At 42.2% G+C, this 18019-nt stretch overlaps 1 protein-coding gene across 1 annotated transcript in view; it reads left to right on the forward strand.

Annotated features, from left to right (window-relative positions):
* Positions 1 to 17715, forward strand: part of LOC134932100 (tetratricopeptide repeat protein 24-like) — a 270982-nt gene extending 253267 nt beyond the window's left edge. The window contains exon 9 of the mRNA XM_063926170.1: positions 14965 to 17715. Within this exon, the coding sequence (XP_063782240.1) occupies positions 14965 to 15088 (124 nt within the window). The 3' untranslated portion in view covers positions 15089 to 17715. The remainder of the gene's footprint in view (positions 1 to 14964) is intronic.
* The last annotated feature ends 304 nt before the right edge of the window (positions 17716 to 18019 follow it).

Genomic DNA, 18019 nt, shown 5'->3' on the forward strand with positions numbered 1-18019 from the left:
TCCTTTACTGCCTCTCCCCATCACCTTCTACCTGTTACCCACTATCTCTCCCCTTCACATCTCTCTCATGTTACCCTCTCCCTGTTACCCACTGCCTTCCCCATCATCCTCTATGTCACACACTGCCTCCCCTTGGTGTCATCCACCCCATCCCTGTTTACTATTCCCTGGCGTCACCTACTACCTCCCCCTGTCACCCACTCCCTAGCACTATCCACTGCCTCTCCGTGTCCCCTCTCCCTCTCTTCTCTTCATCTCCTACTATCCACTGCCTCTCCATCTCCCACTATCTTACCATCACCCTCTCTTTCTTGTCACCCTCTGTCTCTCCAAGGCATCACCCTCTTCCAGTCCTACAGATATGGCATTCCCTTTGAGGCCACAGCCCTTGTTGCAAGGCCACACCTTCCCCATTCATAGTGCCCCTCCTATCATTTTGTTCTGGATTTGCCCCTGCACCCAGCTTAAGGCACCTACTCTTGAATGTCTTTGGATACTGAAATCTTACTAGTGTTGGTTGCACTCAGCTGTCATGGTGAAGCTCTACTGAGACCTTGTGGTGGTCTGGCACATGCATGCATGGAACTGGAAGCTAGTTTGAGCATCCAGTTCCACTGTTTAAACAAAAAATAATAATAATAATAATAATAATAATTACAAATGATCTTTTTAAAACAAAACCAAAATAAAAATATTTTATCAATACAAATAGTTGATATAAAATAAAAGCTACTTAATATTATATCTGTCCTTCACCATGAAATGGAATAGCTCTTTCTGTACTAAGGGGGTATTTATCAAAGTATGAGGGGAGATAAAGTGGAGAGAGAAAAAGCACTAACTAATCAGCTTCTAACTCTCATTGTACAGGTTTTATGTGAAAAATGACAGGAGATGATTGATTACTGCAGGCCTGGCCAACCTGTGGCTCTCCAGATGTTGTGAAACTACACATCCCAGCATGCCCTGCCACAGTTTTAGCATTTCCTAATAGCAAAACTGTAGCGAAGCATAATGGGACTTGTAGTTTTACAACAGCTGGAGAGCCACAGGTTGGCCAGGCCTGGATTACTGCTTTATCTCTCTCTACTTTATCTCTCTCCAACCTTTGATACACATGCTCCATTAATGTCTTACAGAAGTACCTCACTATGTCTTAGCATATTGTGTGTAGACACCGGACAATGGGGGTCATTCCAAGTTGATCGTAGCTGTGCTAAATTTAGCACAACTACAATCATATTCCCTGACATGTGGGGTACACCCAGCACAGGGCTAGTCTGCCCCCGCATGTCGGTGCTGCCCCCCCCCCCTGCACAAATACAAAAGCATCGCACCGTGGGGATGCTTTTGTATTTCTAGAGTAACTCCCGGCCAGCGCAGCTCCTGCGGCTGGTGGGGAGTTGTTCTTCGCTGTTGCTGGCAGCAGCGGATGCGTGAGATGTCAAGCAGCCACCGCGGCCCACCCCCCCAATGGTCCAGCCACGCCTGCGTTGGCCGGACTGCGCCACCTAAACATCGGCTTAACTCCACCGTTCAGTCCCCTCCCACCCAGCGACCGCCTCTGTCATGCGCTGGCGCCGGCGCACTGCGGCGTCGGCGCATGCGCAGTTCCGACCTGATCGCTGTGCTGCGACAAACTGCAGCGAGCGATCGGGTCGGAATGACCCCCAATATCATTTATTTTGCTATTTCCTATATGTTTTCTGAGATTCACTTCAGTAGCTAAAGTTTATTCACTGTTAAAATCTGCCATTTCTATGCAGAAAGGTTCTTCTCAATTTAATATTGCAGTACATAGTAGGTTTGTAGAAATAAGTCCTAATGTATATTGTTAAAATAGTAATCAATTTCACAAATCATAATCTCAAAAAACAAATATTAATATTCTTAAGAAAGGGAATATTAATATTCTTAAGAAATGTGCAAATAATTCACCTTTGTGAATAAGGTGCTTGAATGACAGTAAATATAATATATATTATATATAATATACAACATTGGCTTAAACGAGCAAATGGTCATGACTTGATGATTGAGCTCCACCATGAATCATAATCATTAGTATAAGCATAATTGCCTTTTTTCAAATTCTCCTCTATGGGAGGAGAGGCAGCTGATCACTTCAGGAGGCAGGGCCTAGACCCCCAACATTGGAAAATGCTGCTATTTGAGGGGTCCATGTGGAGGGGATAGAGCTAAAATGATACAAAATGCATTTTGTTTTAGCCCCTTCGCCTATATACAGGCGGCCGATGCCCAGTATTATCTCACTAGGAAAAGGACGGGAAGCTAGGGGTCGGACATTCTTCCAGGGTTGAGGAGGATGACCTCGAAAAATTAGGAGTCTCCCACAACTTCCGGAATAGTAGGCAAGCATGAGTATAAGTGGTGCAAACATACAAACACATAAGGGCTACACCATCCACTGCACTATGCTAAGTGCGTTTCAGGAAAGTAAGAGAAACCAATTATGCTGTAGTGGATGTGAGTGACAGTAATGTATCTATAATGAGTGCAGATCGTGCAGTGCACATGGGCCTATGGATCCAAGGGGCCCAGTGCTGGATTTTCAAATAGACTGAGAAGGCACCAGACTGTGGGCCCTGCGCCATTTAGGGGCCCCACAACAACGGATCAAAATAATATGTGGGAATCACAGGCTGCGGTTGGGATTCCAACCAACAGCATTTTCCCCTGCTGTCAGGATTCCGGCGTCAGTATCCTGAACATTGGAATCCCGACAGGCGGTATATTAACCGCATCCCGATCCCCCTATAAGTAAACCCAGGTGTGCCAACTTTCCATGATGTATTCAGAAAGTTGGAACCGTGACAGCAGACAAAGACTCTAGCACGTTGCTAGTCTTTGTGCTATCTATTTTGCTGTGTCCTGTTAGTGATCACTAGTGAATTTCCCATAAGACATGTGAGGTACCACTTGTTGCAGGCAGCACTCGGACACTTGTTTTATTACTGTCAGACCTAGTTTTCCCAGTAACTACAAAATATTTCCAGTGGACCATACCACACTCCATCTTGAGCACAGTGTGAATTGGTGGGACATATTTACAGTACAGTACATTGGAAATGCTTTATTGTTACTATCAAAATGGAAAGACAAGTTATCAAAGGCAGCTCTCTGACTGGGCTGCAGATGCAGTAAGATATACAGTCTGACCTGTCCACAAAGGGGGGGGGGGGGGGGCATTATAATTGGTCCTTGGGGCAGCCTAACTCCTAAATCCTCCCCTGGTAGTGATTAAATTAATAACTGTCCATCCAAACTGCATTATATACATACACATATAAAAAATCTACCATGCCTGTTTGGGATGGACTAATATTTTTAACTAGTGAAAGTAAGTGTAATCACATTACTATTGGACCCAACATGATATAAGACGATGTCATTGGCTCACCTGGAGTGTTAAATCTAATGTATAACCACAGTAGTCTTATTAAGGGACCACTGCAAGGATGAAATGGAGTTAGTTACAGGACAACAACAAGACACGGCTTAAGGACTTGCCCCTCTATGCAGCAGCTGCAGGGTACAGTGCAGGTCAGTGGTGAATTTCCCATTAACTGTTGTCCCTAGGGGCCCCCTCACCCCTAAATCAGCCCCTGGTGCAGGTGACCATGAGAATAATACAGAAACATAGTCAAACTGTTGAAGACAGATCGGCTCATATTCAAGGCTGTACTAAGCATAGGTTCATTTTCAGAGAGGAATGGTAGCTCAATGAGAGCAGCACTATAGACTGTAACACTGAGAAGCAAAACTATGTCGGTACGGGATCCGGTCTGAAGATCGACAGTGTCTAGGTCGACAATGTTTAGGTCGACCACTATAGGTCGACAGTCACTTGGTCGACATGGATGGAAGGTCGACAGGGTTTCTAGGTCGACATGTGCTAGGTCGACAGGTCTAAAGGTCGACATGAGTTTTTCACATTTTTTTTCTTTTTTTGAATTTTTTCATACTTAACGATCCATGTGGACTACGATTGGAACGGTAAAGTGTGCCGAGCGAAGCGGTAGCGGAGCGAAGGCACCATGCCCGAAGCATGGCGAGCGAAGCAAGCCATGCGAGGGGATGCGGTGCACTAATTTGGGATCCCGGTCACTCTACGAAGAAAACGACACCAAAAAAAAAAATCCTCATGTCGACCTTTAGACCACACCCATCGGTACAGCAGACTGACTTTTAAATTCAGCAGCACCTAGTGACATTGCTAGGCTTACAATCCTAATGTGTGGCAGAGGCAGAACTCTGGGAGGCAACGGAGTCAGCTACCGCCGGGCTCCTGCTTTGAAGGGGGGCACCTCTCCTCCTGTTCTGTGTGTTCATCGACATTAATCAATGTCAATGATTATTGACAGCAGCCGGTATCTCTTCCGTAGCCGACTTCCCCACTAGTCACTACACCTTACAAATTACACCCTCTTTATTATAGATACACTGGAAGCAGACACATTACTGATGAAGCTATTTGCTCCTATAAATGAAACATGAGAATTCTAACTATATGAAGTTATTTCTCTGACAATTACACGTAACTTCATATAATTATATTTATCATACTTCCTATGCAAGAGCAGATATCTCCATCAGTATGGTGCATGCTACCAGTGTAAAAGGTTGTGGGTTCTAATCCTGGATATGACACTTGCAAATTAATTGTCAGAGAAAAAAATCAGCATTGTGAGTGACTGAGCAGATCTATGTAGTGTGTGGTTGGACCCCTACGTAGCAGGGACATGCAGTGAGCTAAATGGCGTAGGAGCCACTGGCTATCACCAGAGCCAGATTTACATGCAATATATGAGCCAAAGGGTACATGTGGGCATTATACACAGGTGCAGCAGTAGAAACTCCTGGAAATTTGGTGTGTTTTGATCAGAGATGAGCGGAAAAGTTAGCCAGGTGAGGCACTGCCTCACCTGCCATAGACTTTTCACTCTGGAGTTTTGGCTATAAAAATTATTAGAATAATGCAAAGAAGATATTTCAAACATATTCTTTGTATTTTTCATATACTTTATACAGTCAAAACTCTGCCACAAACGTTAGTATGACAGTAAAGACTCTGCCTCACCCCACCGCACCGCATGTCACTGCTACATAGATCTGCCTAGCTGCAACGGTTTTGTAGTAGCTTCATATAGTTAGAATTAGAGATGAGCTGGTTCGGTTTTACTCGGTGTTACTCGGATCTCAAAACGGCATCTTATTGGCACACGGATAATATATGGGGGGGGGCAATATTTTTCTTGCCTCCGGGCAACTGGGATAAACTTGCGCCACTGATGTGTGGACAGACATATTTAACTATCAGGAAGAGGAAGAGACGTTGGTGGCAATGTTGCAATAAGGTGCAATTCAATATGTGTGCACTGCGGTTGTAAGTTCTCAGTGTGTTTACATGGGTTTCTCACCACAGTGCAGTAACATATAGGTAACAGACTGGTGATAACAATGAACCTTTATGTGTGGTAGGGAATTTTACATTGTAAGCTCCAGTGGCGCAGGGGTTGGTGTGAATGATTGCATACTGTAGAAGAGCAAGCAAGTGCGTTCCAAAATGTCTGCCTTACTCTCTGCAATAATGTTGTGTTTTCATTTCTACTGGGAAATAAAGTCAGTTTATATCAGGAAAATCAAGGCATTTAGACTGTAAGTTCCAATAGGCAGGGACTGATGAGAATGATTCAATATCTCCAGAAAGTGATGCATAATTTTGTGTAGCTATAAACAGTATTAATAATACATAATAACTGTACATCGCCATCTTCTACCTATAATAATTTGTTTGCATTACCAGGCAAAAACATAAAATTTGTAAAAACAAATTGACAAAAACATTCCAGTTGTAAAGCGCAACGGAATATGCTGCGTTATATAAGAAACCGTTAATAAATAAAAAAAAATGTTAATGACCTGATGTCAAAATTGGGCAATCTTGACTTTTTTTATATTTTTTGCACTATTGTGTGTGTTCCACATTACCCTTATATTGTCGTTGGTATGCGGTTGATAGATCGACCACACTTAGGTCAGCAGTCAATAGGTCGACCACGTTTGGTCCACATGCATTAGGTTGACATGGTTAAAAGGTCTACATTGACAATAGGACAGCATGGCAAAGGTCGACATGGGAAAAGTTCAACATGAATTTTTCAAAAAATGTTTCCATTTCTTGAACTTTTTCATACTTTGTGATCCACGTGGATTACGATTGGGAATAGTAACCTGTGCTGAGAGCAGCAGTAGTGGAACGAGGCACCTTGCCCGAAGTATGGCGAGACATGCGAAGGAACGTGGTGCACTAACTGGAGTTCCCGCTGATTTTACAGAGTAAACCACCAAAAAAAGTTTAAAAAACTCATGTCAACCTTTAACTGTGTCGATCGTTAGTTCATGTCGACATTTTTCCTGTGGTCAAACTAGTGAATGTCGAGCTAGTGAATGTAGACCTAGGCCAGTGTTTACTAAAAATACGAGTTTGGTCGATTTGTGTTTTTTTTTCTAAGTCCCAATCTGGGAATTTACTAAGCAGCAATCTCGGCAGTGTCTGGTCTATTCGTAATGGTTTGAATGACAACGTCCCGAAATACGAATGAATAGACCATCGGTAAAATGCGGCTGTTATTTCATAGAATACGGCCATTCACTATTCATTCGTATTTGGGTGTTAGTTTCTGAGTGCTCAAGTGCGGGTCTGTTTTTTTTCGAATCGTTAAAAAAAGCAGCAAAAAAATAGACCTGCTTTTTCCAGTCGAGTTTGGATAACCATGCACGGATCAGTGAGATCTGTGCATGGTTATCTATGGGAAAGGGTCTGTTTAGTTTAAAATCAGAAAAAAAATTGCATGGGGTCCCCCCTCCTAATCATAACCAGCTTCGGGCTCTTTGAGCCGATCCTGGTTGAAAAAATATGGGGGGAAAAATGACAGGGGTTCCCCCATATTTAATCAACCAGCATCGGGCTCTGCGCCTGGTCCTGGTTCCAAAAATACAGGGGACAAAAAGCGTAGGGGTCCCCCGTATTTCTGAAACCAGCACCGGGCTCCACTAGCTGGGGAGATAATGCCACAGCCGGGGGACACTTTGATATCGGTCCCTGCGGCCGTGCCATTAAAACCCCAACTAGTCACCCCTGGCCGGGGTACCCTGGAGGAGTGGGGACCCCTTCAATCAAGGGGTCCCCCCCCCTCCAGCCACCCAAGGGCCAGGGGTGAAGCCCGAGGCTGTCCCCCCCTTCCAAGGGCGGCGGATGGGGGGCTGATAGCTTTTTTGAAAAAATGTGAATATTGTTTTTAGTAGCAGTACTACAAGTCCCAGCAAGCCTCCCCGCAAGCTGGTACTTGGAGAACCACAAGTACCAGCATGCGGTGGAAAGCCGGGCCCACTGGCACCTGTAGTACTACTACTAAAAAAATACCCCAATAAAAACAGGAGACACACACCTTGAAAGTATAAGTTTATTACATACATGCACACCTCCAAACATACATACTTACCTATGTTCACACGAGGCTCGGTCCTCTTCTCCATGTAGAATCCATGGGGTACCTGTGGAAAAAATTATACTCACATAATCCAGTGTAGATCGGTCCTCTCCTGTTCTCTGTATAATCCACGTACTTGTCAAAAAAAAAAACGCAAACCCGACCACGCACTGAAAGGGGCCCCATGTTTTCACATGGGACCCCTTTCCCCGACTGCCAGGACCCCCCCCCCCCTGACTCCTGTCTAAGAGGGTTCCTTCAGCCAATCAGGGAGTGCCACGTCGTGGCACCCTCCTGATTGGCTGTGTGCTCCTGTAGTGTCTGTCAGGCAGCACACGGCAGTGATACAATGTAGTGCTTATGCGCTCCATTGTAACCAATGGTGGGAACTTTGTGGTCAGCGGTGAGGTTACTTTCGGTCAACCGCTGACCACAAAGTTCCCACCATTGGTTACAATGGAGCGCATAGGCGCTACATTGTATCACTGCCGTGTGCTGACTGACAGACACTACAGGAGCACACAGCCAATCAGGAGGGTGCCACGACGTGGCGCTCCCTGATTGGCTGAAGGAACCCTCTTAGACAGGAGTCAGGGGGGTCCTGGCAGTCGGGGAAAGGGGTCCCATGTGAAAACATGGGTCCCCTTTCAGTGCGTGGTCGGGTTTGCGTTTTTTTTTTTTTTTTTTTTTACAAGTACGTGGATTATACAGAGAACAGAAAAGGACCGATCTACACTGGATTATGTGAGTATAATTTTTTTCACAGGTACCCCATGGATTCTACATGGAGAAGAGGACCGAGCCTCATGTGAACATAGGTAAGTATGTATGTTTGGCGGTGTGCATGTATGTAATAAACTTATACTTTCAAGGTGTGTGTCTCCTGTTTTTATTGGGGTATTTTTTTAGTAGTAGTACTACTACAGGTGCCAGCGGGCCCGGTTTTCCACCGCATGCTGGTACTTGTGGTTCTCCAAGTACCAGCTTGCGGGGGAGGCTTGCTGGGACTTGTAGTACTGCTACTAAAAACAATATTCACATTTTTTCAAAAAGGCTATCAGCCCCCCATCCGCCGCCCTTGGATGGGGGGGACAGCCTCGGGCTTCACCCCTGGCCCTTGGGTGGCTGGAGGGGGGGACCCCTTGATTGAAGGGGTCCCCACTCCTCCAGGGTACCCCGGCCAGGGGTGACTAGTTGGGGTTTTAATGGCACGGCCGCAAGCACCAATATCAAAGTGTCCCCCGGCTGTGGCATTATCTCCCCAGCTAGTGGAGCCCGGTGCTGGTTTCAGAAATATGGGGGACCCCTACGCTTTTTGTCCCCCGCATTTTTGGAACCAGGACCAGGCGCAGAGCCCGGTGCTGGTTGATTAAATATGGGGGAACCCCTGTCATATTTTCCCCCATATTTTTTCAACCAGGATCGGCTCAAAGAGCCCGAGGCTGGTTATGATTAGGAGGGGGGACCCCACGCAATTTTTTTCCAGGATTTTAAAGACTTTAATGAACTTTTTAGGGTACACAATTAAGCCCTGCACGGATCTCACAGATCCGTCCGGGTTTCCTTGTGTTTTGTCAGGCAGTGTTTTACTCATCACTCCCGTAAAACACTGCCTGATATTACGAATCACATCGACATCGGAAAAAACGATTGTGCAAAACTCGGCAGCTTAGTGAATGACCGTATCAGGATTCAAAAAGTTGCAGTAAAATGCACCAGATACCATTCGAGTTCAAACATCCTTCAAAACGGACAAAACACGAATATTAGTAAATAAACCCCCTAGTTAGGGTCAACCCAATTATCCACACCCACTGTTGTTATATATTTCTTGCTGCTAAATGTTCCACATACGGACGACCTACAGTATCACTGTAAGAGGATGTCAGTTTTGACTTTTATTTTAAATTACATCCATCAAATAGATTTTGCTCTTAACAAATGGCCTGTCACTGACTTAGCCAAATGGCCATCACAGGAAGTGACAGCTGGACAGGTGAAAGACACAGGACACTGCATGATGTGGCAGCAGAGTGGAAGAAGCTGTGCTGTACACAGCCTACAGTAGTATTTCTTTATCCGCTAAAAAAATAATAGCTGTGCATGCAGATATCACAAAACAAGTGATTGTGCACCATTACAAATACATTTTACAAAATTACAGTTCTATTGATATCCTTCCCCTTGCAACTAGACTTCAATCCACAAAAGTCTTCAACATACCTTTTGGTATAAATTTAGGATAGTCGCTAATATCCTCCAATTCTCTTTAGAACATTTCAGTTAGTGGATGAAAACTGGGCTTTTGGTAAAGTGAGCTTAGTCCCATGCTCTGCCTTCCCCGGGGCACACTTATTTTAGTTTTACATTTTCATCACGGTTTAGACCATAGGACATCTCTTTTGTTTGCTTTCTTTTCCTGTTTATGTAACATTACAATTAGGGATGAGCGGGTTCGGATCCCTAAGAACTGAACACCCCCCCGAATTTCATGTCCCGAGCCCAGATCAGAGTCCGGCTTGAGACTTCCCGCCAGACATGGAAACCAGAACGAGGCAAAACATCATCATTCTGCTGTCAGATTCTCACAGACTTTGGATCCCATGTAAACAGCTGTGCATTGCCGCCATTTTCACTCCGGACTTGGAGAGTGAGGGAGACAGACCTCTGTCTCCCTGTGGCTGGTGGCGTGAGGTTAGTGCGTGCTCTGTTGGGTTACTGCTGCAGTCACTGTGGGGTACCTGTGCTGTGTTAGGGGTGATGTCCTTGCTGTCCTGGCTGTCACTGATGTTACTGCCGGGTGCTGCAGCTATGCATGTGTGTTTCTGTCCTGGCTGTCACTGTGTTGTACAGGGGGCAGGGGCACTGTGAAATATAGGGGTGCTGTTTAAAAGCCCACTGCTCCTGTATGCTGTGAAATATAGGGGTGCTGCTGATGTCTTAATAACATTACACTGGCCCTGTCTGCTATAAAAGTTTGGGTGCAGTTAAAAATTAAAAGCACACTGTTCCTGTATGCTGTGAAATATAGGGGTGCTGCTGATGTCTTAATCACATTACACTGGCCCTGTCTGCTATAAAAGTTTGTGTGCAGTAAAAAATTAAAAGCACACTGCTCCTGTATGCTGTGAAATATAGGGGTGCTGCTGATGTCTTAATAACATTACACTGACCCTGTCTGCTATAAAAGATTGGGTGCAGTTAAAAAGTAAAAGCACACTGTTCCTGTATGCTGTGAAATATAGGGGTGCTGATGTCTTAATAACATTACACTGGCCCTGTCTGCTATAACAATTTGGGTGCAGTTCTTACAAATTAAAAGCACACTGTTCCTGTATGCTGTTAAATATAGGGGTGCTTATGTTTTAATAACATTACACTGGCCCTGTCTGATATAAAAGTGTGGGTGCAGTTAAAAATTAAAAGCACACTGCTCCTGTATGCTGTGAAATATAGGTGTGCTGGTATCTTAATAACAATGCACTAGCCCTATCTGCAATAAAAGTTTGGGTGCAGTAAAAAATTAAAAGCACACTGCTCCTGTATGCTGTGAAATATAGGGGTGCTGCTGATGTCTTAATAACATTGCACTGGCCCTGCTTGCTATAAAAGTTTGGGTGCAGTAAAAAAATAAAAGTACACTGTTCCTGTAGGCTGTGAAATATAGGGGTGCTGATGTCTTAATAACATTATACTGGCCCTGTCTGCTATAAAAGTTTGGGTGCAGGTAAAAAGCACACTGCTCATGTATGCTGTGAAATATAGGGGTGCTGCTGATGTCTTAATAACATTACACTGGCCCTGTCTGCTATAAAAGTTTGGGTGCAGTTAAAAATTAAAAGCACACCGCTCCTGTATGCTGTGAAATATAGAGGTGCTGATGTCTTAATAACATTACGTTGGTCCTGTCTGCTATAAAATTTTGGGTGGTTAAAAATTAAAAGCACACTGTCCCTGTATGCTGTGAAATATAGGGGTGCTGATGTCTTAATAACATTACACTGGCCCTGTATGTTGTATATATTCCGGGGTGCTGCTGCTAAAATAACATTACACTGGTCCTGTATGCTGTTAGAATACAGGGGCACTGTGAAAATAAAGGGGCACTGTTCTGTGTGCTGTAATAATAAAGGGGTGCTGTCCTGTGAAATGGAGAACAACAATTTGGAGGAAAAAATAGTGGAAGATCAGGAACTAGTTCCAGTTCCTATTACAAGTGCTGAAGCTGCTGCTGCCACCAGTCATGACATTGACAATGCAATTCCATCAATGTCATCTGCTAAGGCTGATGCCCGATGTCATAGAGGGTGTGTAAAATCCAAGAAGCAAAAATTAATAATCAGAAGAAAAAAGAAATGATCTGATGAGAAATGTAAAATTGGCAATATGCCATTCACTACACGAAGTGGCAAGGAAAGGCTAAGGACTTGGCCTATGTTAATGACTGGTGGCTCAGCTTCTCATGCTTAGCTTAGCCATCCAGCATCCTTGTTGCACCTCTTTTTCTTCTTTCCATGATGTGCTGTTAGGGGCCTATTTTTTAAATCTGCCATCCTGTCTGACACTGCAGTGCCACTCCTAGATGGGCCAGGTGTTTGTGTCGCACACTTGTGTCACTTAGCAAAGTCATCCAGCTACCTCATTGCACCTCTTTTTCTTCTTTGCATCATGTGCTGTTTGGGGCCTATTTTTTAAATTTGCCATCCTGTCTGCCACTACATGGCCATTCCTAGATGGGCCTCCCTGTGCATCAAACCGCTGTTGTATCACAGCCTGGTGCAGCTCTCCAGGTATTAGTGGTAGGAGTCAGGGGTGGGCTTCTCTCTTTGTAAGGGCCCGGGACACCAGTCCCCCCCTGATGGCTGCCCTGCCAATAGAACAACATTTTAGGCAGGATGTATCAAGCATCCTATGTTCAATGCAATTATTTATTACTACTGTATGCATGTACAATTGCGATTAAAAACACAAAGTACAGCTCTTCCGATAAGAGCTGTCCTTTGCGTTCTGAAGACTTCCATCTTCATTACAAGAATCATATTAAAACTATCCTCTAAAATCCTTCCTAAGGTAGCATCTGCCTTGTACCTACAGTATGCTTTTCTGTTCAAGACACATAAAATATATTAACTATATTAACTATACAATAAAAGACTGGAGCCATTTTACACTATCAACACTCATTTTTATGTTATTACTCTGTGTTGTTAATGCCAAGAATAACTTTTTTATTACTTTACATTTTATTCTTATTATAGAAGGCTCTCATTTGGTACCATACTGGAATTATTCTGTTTTTTTTTACAAGTCTTATGTGTTTGTTTTCATTAGTTTAATAGATATTGTAGACTTAGGGGGCACTATGATCACTCTTGTTTTCATTTGAATGATATATAATTGCAAACATCCAGAGGTGGAACTGTGGGAGGCAACAGAGTCAGCTGCCGCTGAGCTCTTGCTCTGAAGGGGACACCTCTCATACATTGTCTCCTGTTCCGTGTGTGCTGACCTCTATTTCAGCAACACCATTCAATTCGCTGTTTTAATCAGTTAATTGATAGCCACTGCTATCTCTTCTGTGGGCCCCTTGAGGGGGGTATACACGGAGAGATCCGTGTTTAAAATCTAAGCAATCTGACTAGATTGCTTAGAGTTTAAGCACGGATCTGCCGTGTGTATGCCCCCCAGCGATAGCGATGCGCGGCCCCGTGCATCACAATCGCCTTTGCTAGATTGGGTCGCTCGCTTTAGCACTGTGTGAACTGAGTGGCCCCCGTTGTCATTCCCCCTCGTTTAGCACATCGCGCTGTGCTGAGCGGGGGGGGGGGGGGGGGAGAGATGTGTGCTGGGCTGTCTGTGTTAAGATCGCTCAGCACACATCTCCCCCGTCAGTACTGGCCTTAAGAGAGATTTCAAAGCTTTTGAAATAAGCTATACAATAGCTTTGGTGCAAGTTCCAAAAGGACACAATGCTTGTGGTACTGTCAATCATGAACCAGATTGCATTTGCAACTGCTGGTTCTCTTTGGCTGCACCAGCATATCAAAATGACTGCAGTGGGGAATGTTCAGGTTAAAAAAAACTGTTTACTTGCACAACATGGCAAAATCTAACTTGTAGATTTGTTAATAAAATACTAATTAAGATGAAATAGTGGTAGTACGGCGCCACAGATTTGTGTAAGTAGATTATATATAGGGTTATAAAAATAGACCCAACCGTAGACACTCCTTTGTAAATATAAGGTGTCAGCTAGCCTCCAAGCAAATTAGACAGGGATAAGCTGTCTATAATTTAAAGGTAAAAAACAGGGGGATGGGGGTGCCAGCGACCATCGGTGTCTAATGGTTTTTAGATATGATATGAAGAAATGGCTGGATACATTCAGATAAAATTATAAAATTCAATTTAATTTATAAAAGAGATTGGTGGGATAAAAGTTTACAAGCATAGGGAGATATTTAAGAATACAACAAAGATATTTTTTTAAAAAAACGGATATATAACATATGAGAATAAAAAATTAAATAAGAAAAATATATCAATATTCTAAAAAGATAAAAACAGTGCTTATCTTTTGAAATGGAGGGTCAGTTTAGAGGTACACCCAACGCGTTTCGTCCATCTGACTAATTAACTCTAGAAAATAAACAGATTGTCTGCTTTTGAATTCGTTCAAGTGTAGTCAATCTATAAAAAAATTTCTGTTGTTGTATCCAAATTTACCAGATAAGTGACTAGCATATATGTATATATAATATCGTGTTATTTAGTGCATTTTTAATCATCCCAAGGGAGACACACAATTCTGTTGTGGAACTAGCGCTTCATTCAATCTTTATTGTACAAATAATTATATCCAGCAATATAGACTCTTAAAATATTTAAATTTATTTCTAAAACAAAAAAAGTTTCAAATAGTACATTACTAGTATCAGAGGAATTATTTCTAGTTTGGTGTGGAAGAACTTGACTGGCCCACACAGAGCCCTGACCTCAACCCCATTGAGCACCTTTGATATGAACTGGAACGGAGATTGCATGCCAGGCCTTCTCGTTCAACATCAGTGCCTGACCTCATAAATGCTCTAAAGAATGAATAGGCACAAATCCCCACAAAAACACTCCAAAATCTTGTGGAAAGCATTACAAGAAGAGTAGAAGCTGTTATAGCTGCAATAGGGGGAGGGGGGGGCAACTCCATATGAAAGTAAGTGCATTTGAATACAATGTCATTACAGTCCCTGCTGATGTAATGGTCAGGCGTCCAAATACGTTTGTCCATATAGTGAAAATGGTATGAGCACTATACAAACTATTAGATATGTTACAAATACTTTCATCTTATATAATTTTGTAACAATGTGTATAAGAAAATGGGGATAAAAAATGTGAACTTCTCATGTTCAAATAATACTAAGAAGTGTAATAATTAGGTTTTTTTCTTTAGCATTACAGATAATAAGAATAAGAGTAAGCAGGAAGAGGATCACCAACAAGATTATCACTTGGATCACATCCAGGAAGAGCACAAACAATTCAAGATGACCTCCCGTGTGTGCACTGTCTCTTAAAAGAGGTGCTAATGTATAATCTTGTAGCATTTGGGCCAAATGTAACAGGCTCTGAGTCTGGCAATATACAGGTATTGCTCGATTTATGGCAGCAAATAATTTCAAGGTAAAGCCAAGTTGTTTTCCTTTAAATTTAGCATCTATGTGGCCAAAATGGTGCCAGGACCAGCAAATCAGAGCTTAATACATTTGTGCTTTGTCTTAAAAATCAGAAGTTGTATTGTGTATCTGTTCTATTTCCATTTAAACTCTGCTATATAAATGTGAGAAATTCTGCACACTGAAGAGCATCCATTGTGATGTTTTGCAAGATACATTTACAGTGGCTCTTTATGGACATATTTACAATATGTTTAGACTTGTTTCTTTTTTCTACATTCATTACTTGAAGCACTTGCAGACTTTAAAGGCATGACACCAGATTTTGTTTCCATTAGTTTTGTTAATACAGCACTACTGAAACTGTTCCCACGCTACACATTAACATTTTCTTATGCATTTTGTTTACTAGCCCTCCAGGAAGAATAAAAGTTTATCATAATCTTTATGGGGAAAAATGACTGCAGCAACTTTAATATATTATTATAATATAAAATACAAACACGGTGTACTGTATGTGAGTGCTATGATAGAAGTGATATGAGTGCACAATGATTATCACATACAATATTTACACTAGGAAGAAAGTCAGTTCTACTGCATTAAGAATTACACTGCAGCCAGAATGGAAAACCTCCCTGTACGGTCATAAATTGGAAAAAAAAGAGCAACCAATTTCTGAATTGAGAATACACACCAAAATAGACTCAGTTATATAACATAGGGCAAATTAAACTTAATTAAATTGTATCCAAATCGCATATGCTGTAATAAAGAAATAACTTGCTTGAAATTTACAGTACAGAAAAATAATACCATGGAAATAAAGGCAGAATAAACATACCCAACCACCAATACACTGTAGAATGTATAACATACTATGGGGGGTATTCAATTAGTGTTGGGGTTTTTTTTTACTAGTCGAAAAAACTTCACTTTTCGCCCATTTGTAGGTTGAATTTATATTTGACCTATTCAATGCCGTGACACTTTTTCGACTTGTCGAAAAATCTGCATGAGTGAAAACTACATGGATCGACGAATTCGCCACCGATCCATGTGTTTTGTTGAATTTGTGGCCATTTTTGTCAGTTTTTGGGTCCATTTGCACCCATGCCAATTCAACAACAAAAAAAAAGGCATGGGTGAAAATGGATTCAAAAAATGTCCGAAAACCCGCTATTGAATATGCTGAGGTAGAATTAGTGCCGATTTTCTGACTGTTGGAAAATTCGTCACTAATTGAATATACTCCTATAAATGCACAATATATATACAAATATATATACAAAATAACAAATCAATGCAAAATATGGCAACATGATAGTAACAGTATACTGGTGAGTAATGTTGAATGATGGAGCAGTCACTAAAACTAACACAGGCGTTTATTATTACCATATATAAAAGTGCAGGAATATGAAATATAATGCACCACTAGAAATTAAAATGTCCTCTGCTGCAATTTTCAATATTGTAATTTTCAGAGCTGCCAAGAATTGGGGTCCAGGTCCGGGTGCTGTGTAAGCATGGCCATTGTAGGGGGCGCAACTATGCCCACTCGTATACACATCTATGGTACCTGCACCGAGGGGCATGATCGCAGTATTTCAGGGGGTGTGGTTACATCTCACAAGCCCTCCTGGGCCCCTACAGAGTCCCAGTTAAGCTGTAACTGCCCCCTCTCTCCCGTTGCCTTTGATAACACCTCTTTACAATGTTGCTATTGTTAGTTGGTTAAATAATACTTGCTATTAAACATTACACTATGGGATTTGACCCTTTATAACAACAGACAAAATGCTGTTGCTCACATTCGATCATTTGCAACAACCCGCAATATTGTGCTTAGCAGAGGAAGCAAAGTTAAACACAGCTGTGATTTTGCACACAAAATATCACAACCTGTTTTGCCCATTTGCTGATATGCATCCATTAACTAGGTTTATTCCTAAGTCTAAATCAGGCCCTGATTTGTGACGTTATACATATTCTTCTAACTACAGTAACTAATATATCTTCAGGTGCCATGTAAACAGCACTATTTTTGTATCCAGACTAAAACAACGATGGGGCTTATGTAATAGCCTACAAGGTGCAAACTCTGGTGAGATTCCAGCGAGTTTCCCGTACCTGTATTTTTAAAGCGCCAATCACTTAAAAGGCAATACCAGCCTTTTATCCCCTGAAATCTCACCAGCCTACATCTTGGAGGCTCTTACTGAAGCCCCCATTTGTCTGACCAACTCACAGTATCAGACAAATATACTGTACATTAAACTTCTTTTTACTTTTTTACTTTATTCAAGCCAATAGTTCTTTTTCTCAATACGGCTTTCTTTCAGCACTATATTTAAGTTAATACTTTCTTAACCTATTGGTAAAACTATAAAGCAGTCATAAAAATTTACTTTTTTGTGATACTTTTCATAGCTATGTTCTCAAAATGAATAACTCACAAAATGCTGATGTAAGTTTATTCTGTGTCTACCATTTATAGGTATTCTGTGCAGGTGGATGGCCCTTTATATGTGCATCATAATAAACAGAAGTGATGTTTAGCTATTTCTTTTTCTTTTAAATTATTTCAAAATTGATGATAGGAACCAGGTGTACACATGAAATATGTAACAGTACAGTATGTTAGGCCTTTATGTGATTTTCATCCAAACCTTGGTGTGACTGGATGCACCCTCGCTGCCTGCACCAAGCGAACCCAGATTGCGTTTAGGTCACATGGGACCTGACCAATAAGGGATTCCCTCTTATCATCAGTAACCACCTGTTACTGGCTCCACAAACTGCATAGTGGGTGGGTATTTTGCTGTCACC

Source organism: Pseudophryne corroboree, chromosome 6 (genome assembly GCF_028390025.1).
Source record: "Pseudophryne corroboree isolate aPseCor3 chromosome 6, aPseCor3.hap2, whole genome shotgun sequence".
Classification (NCBI taxonomy): Eukaryota; Metazoa; Chordata; class Amphibia; order Anura; family Myobatrachidae; genus Pseudophryne; species Pseudophryne corroboree.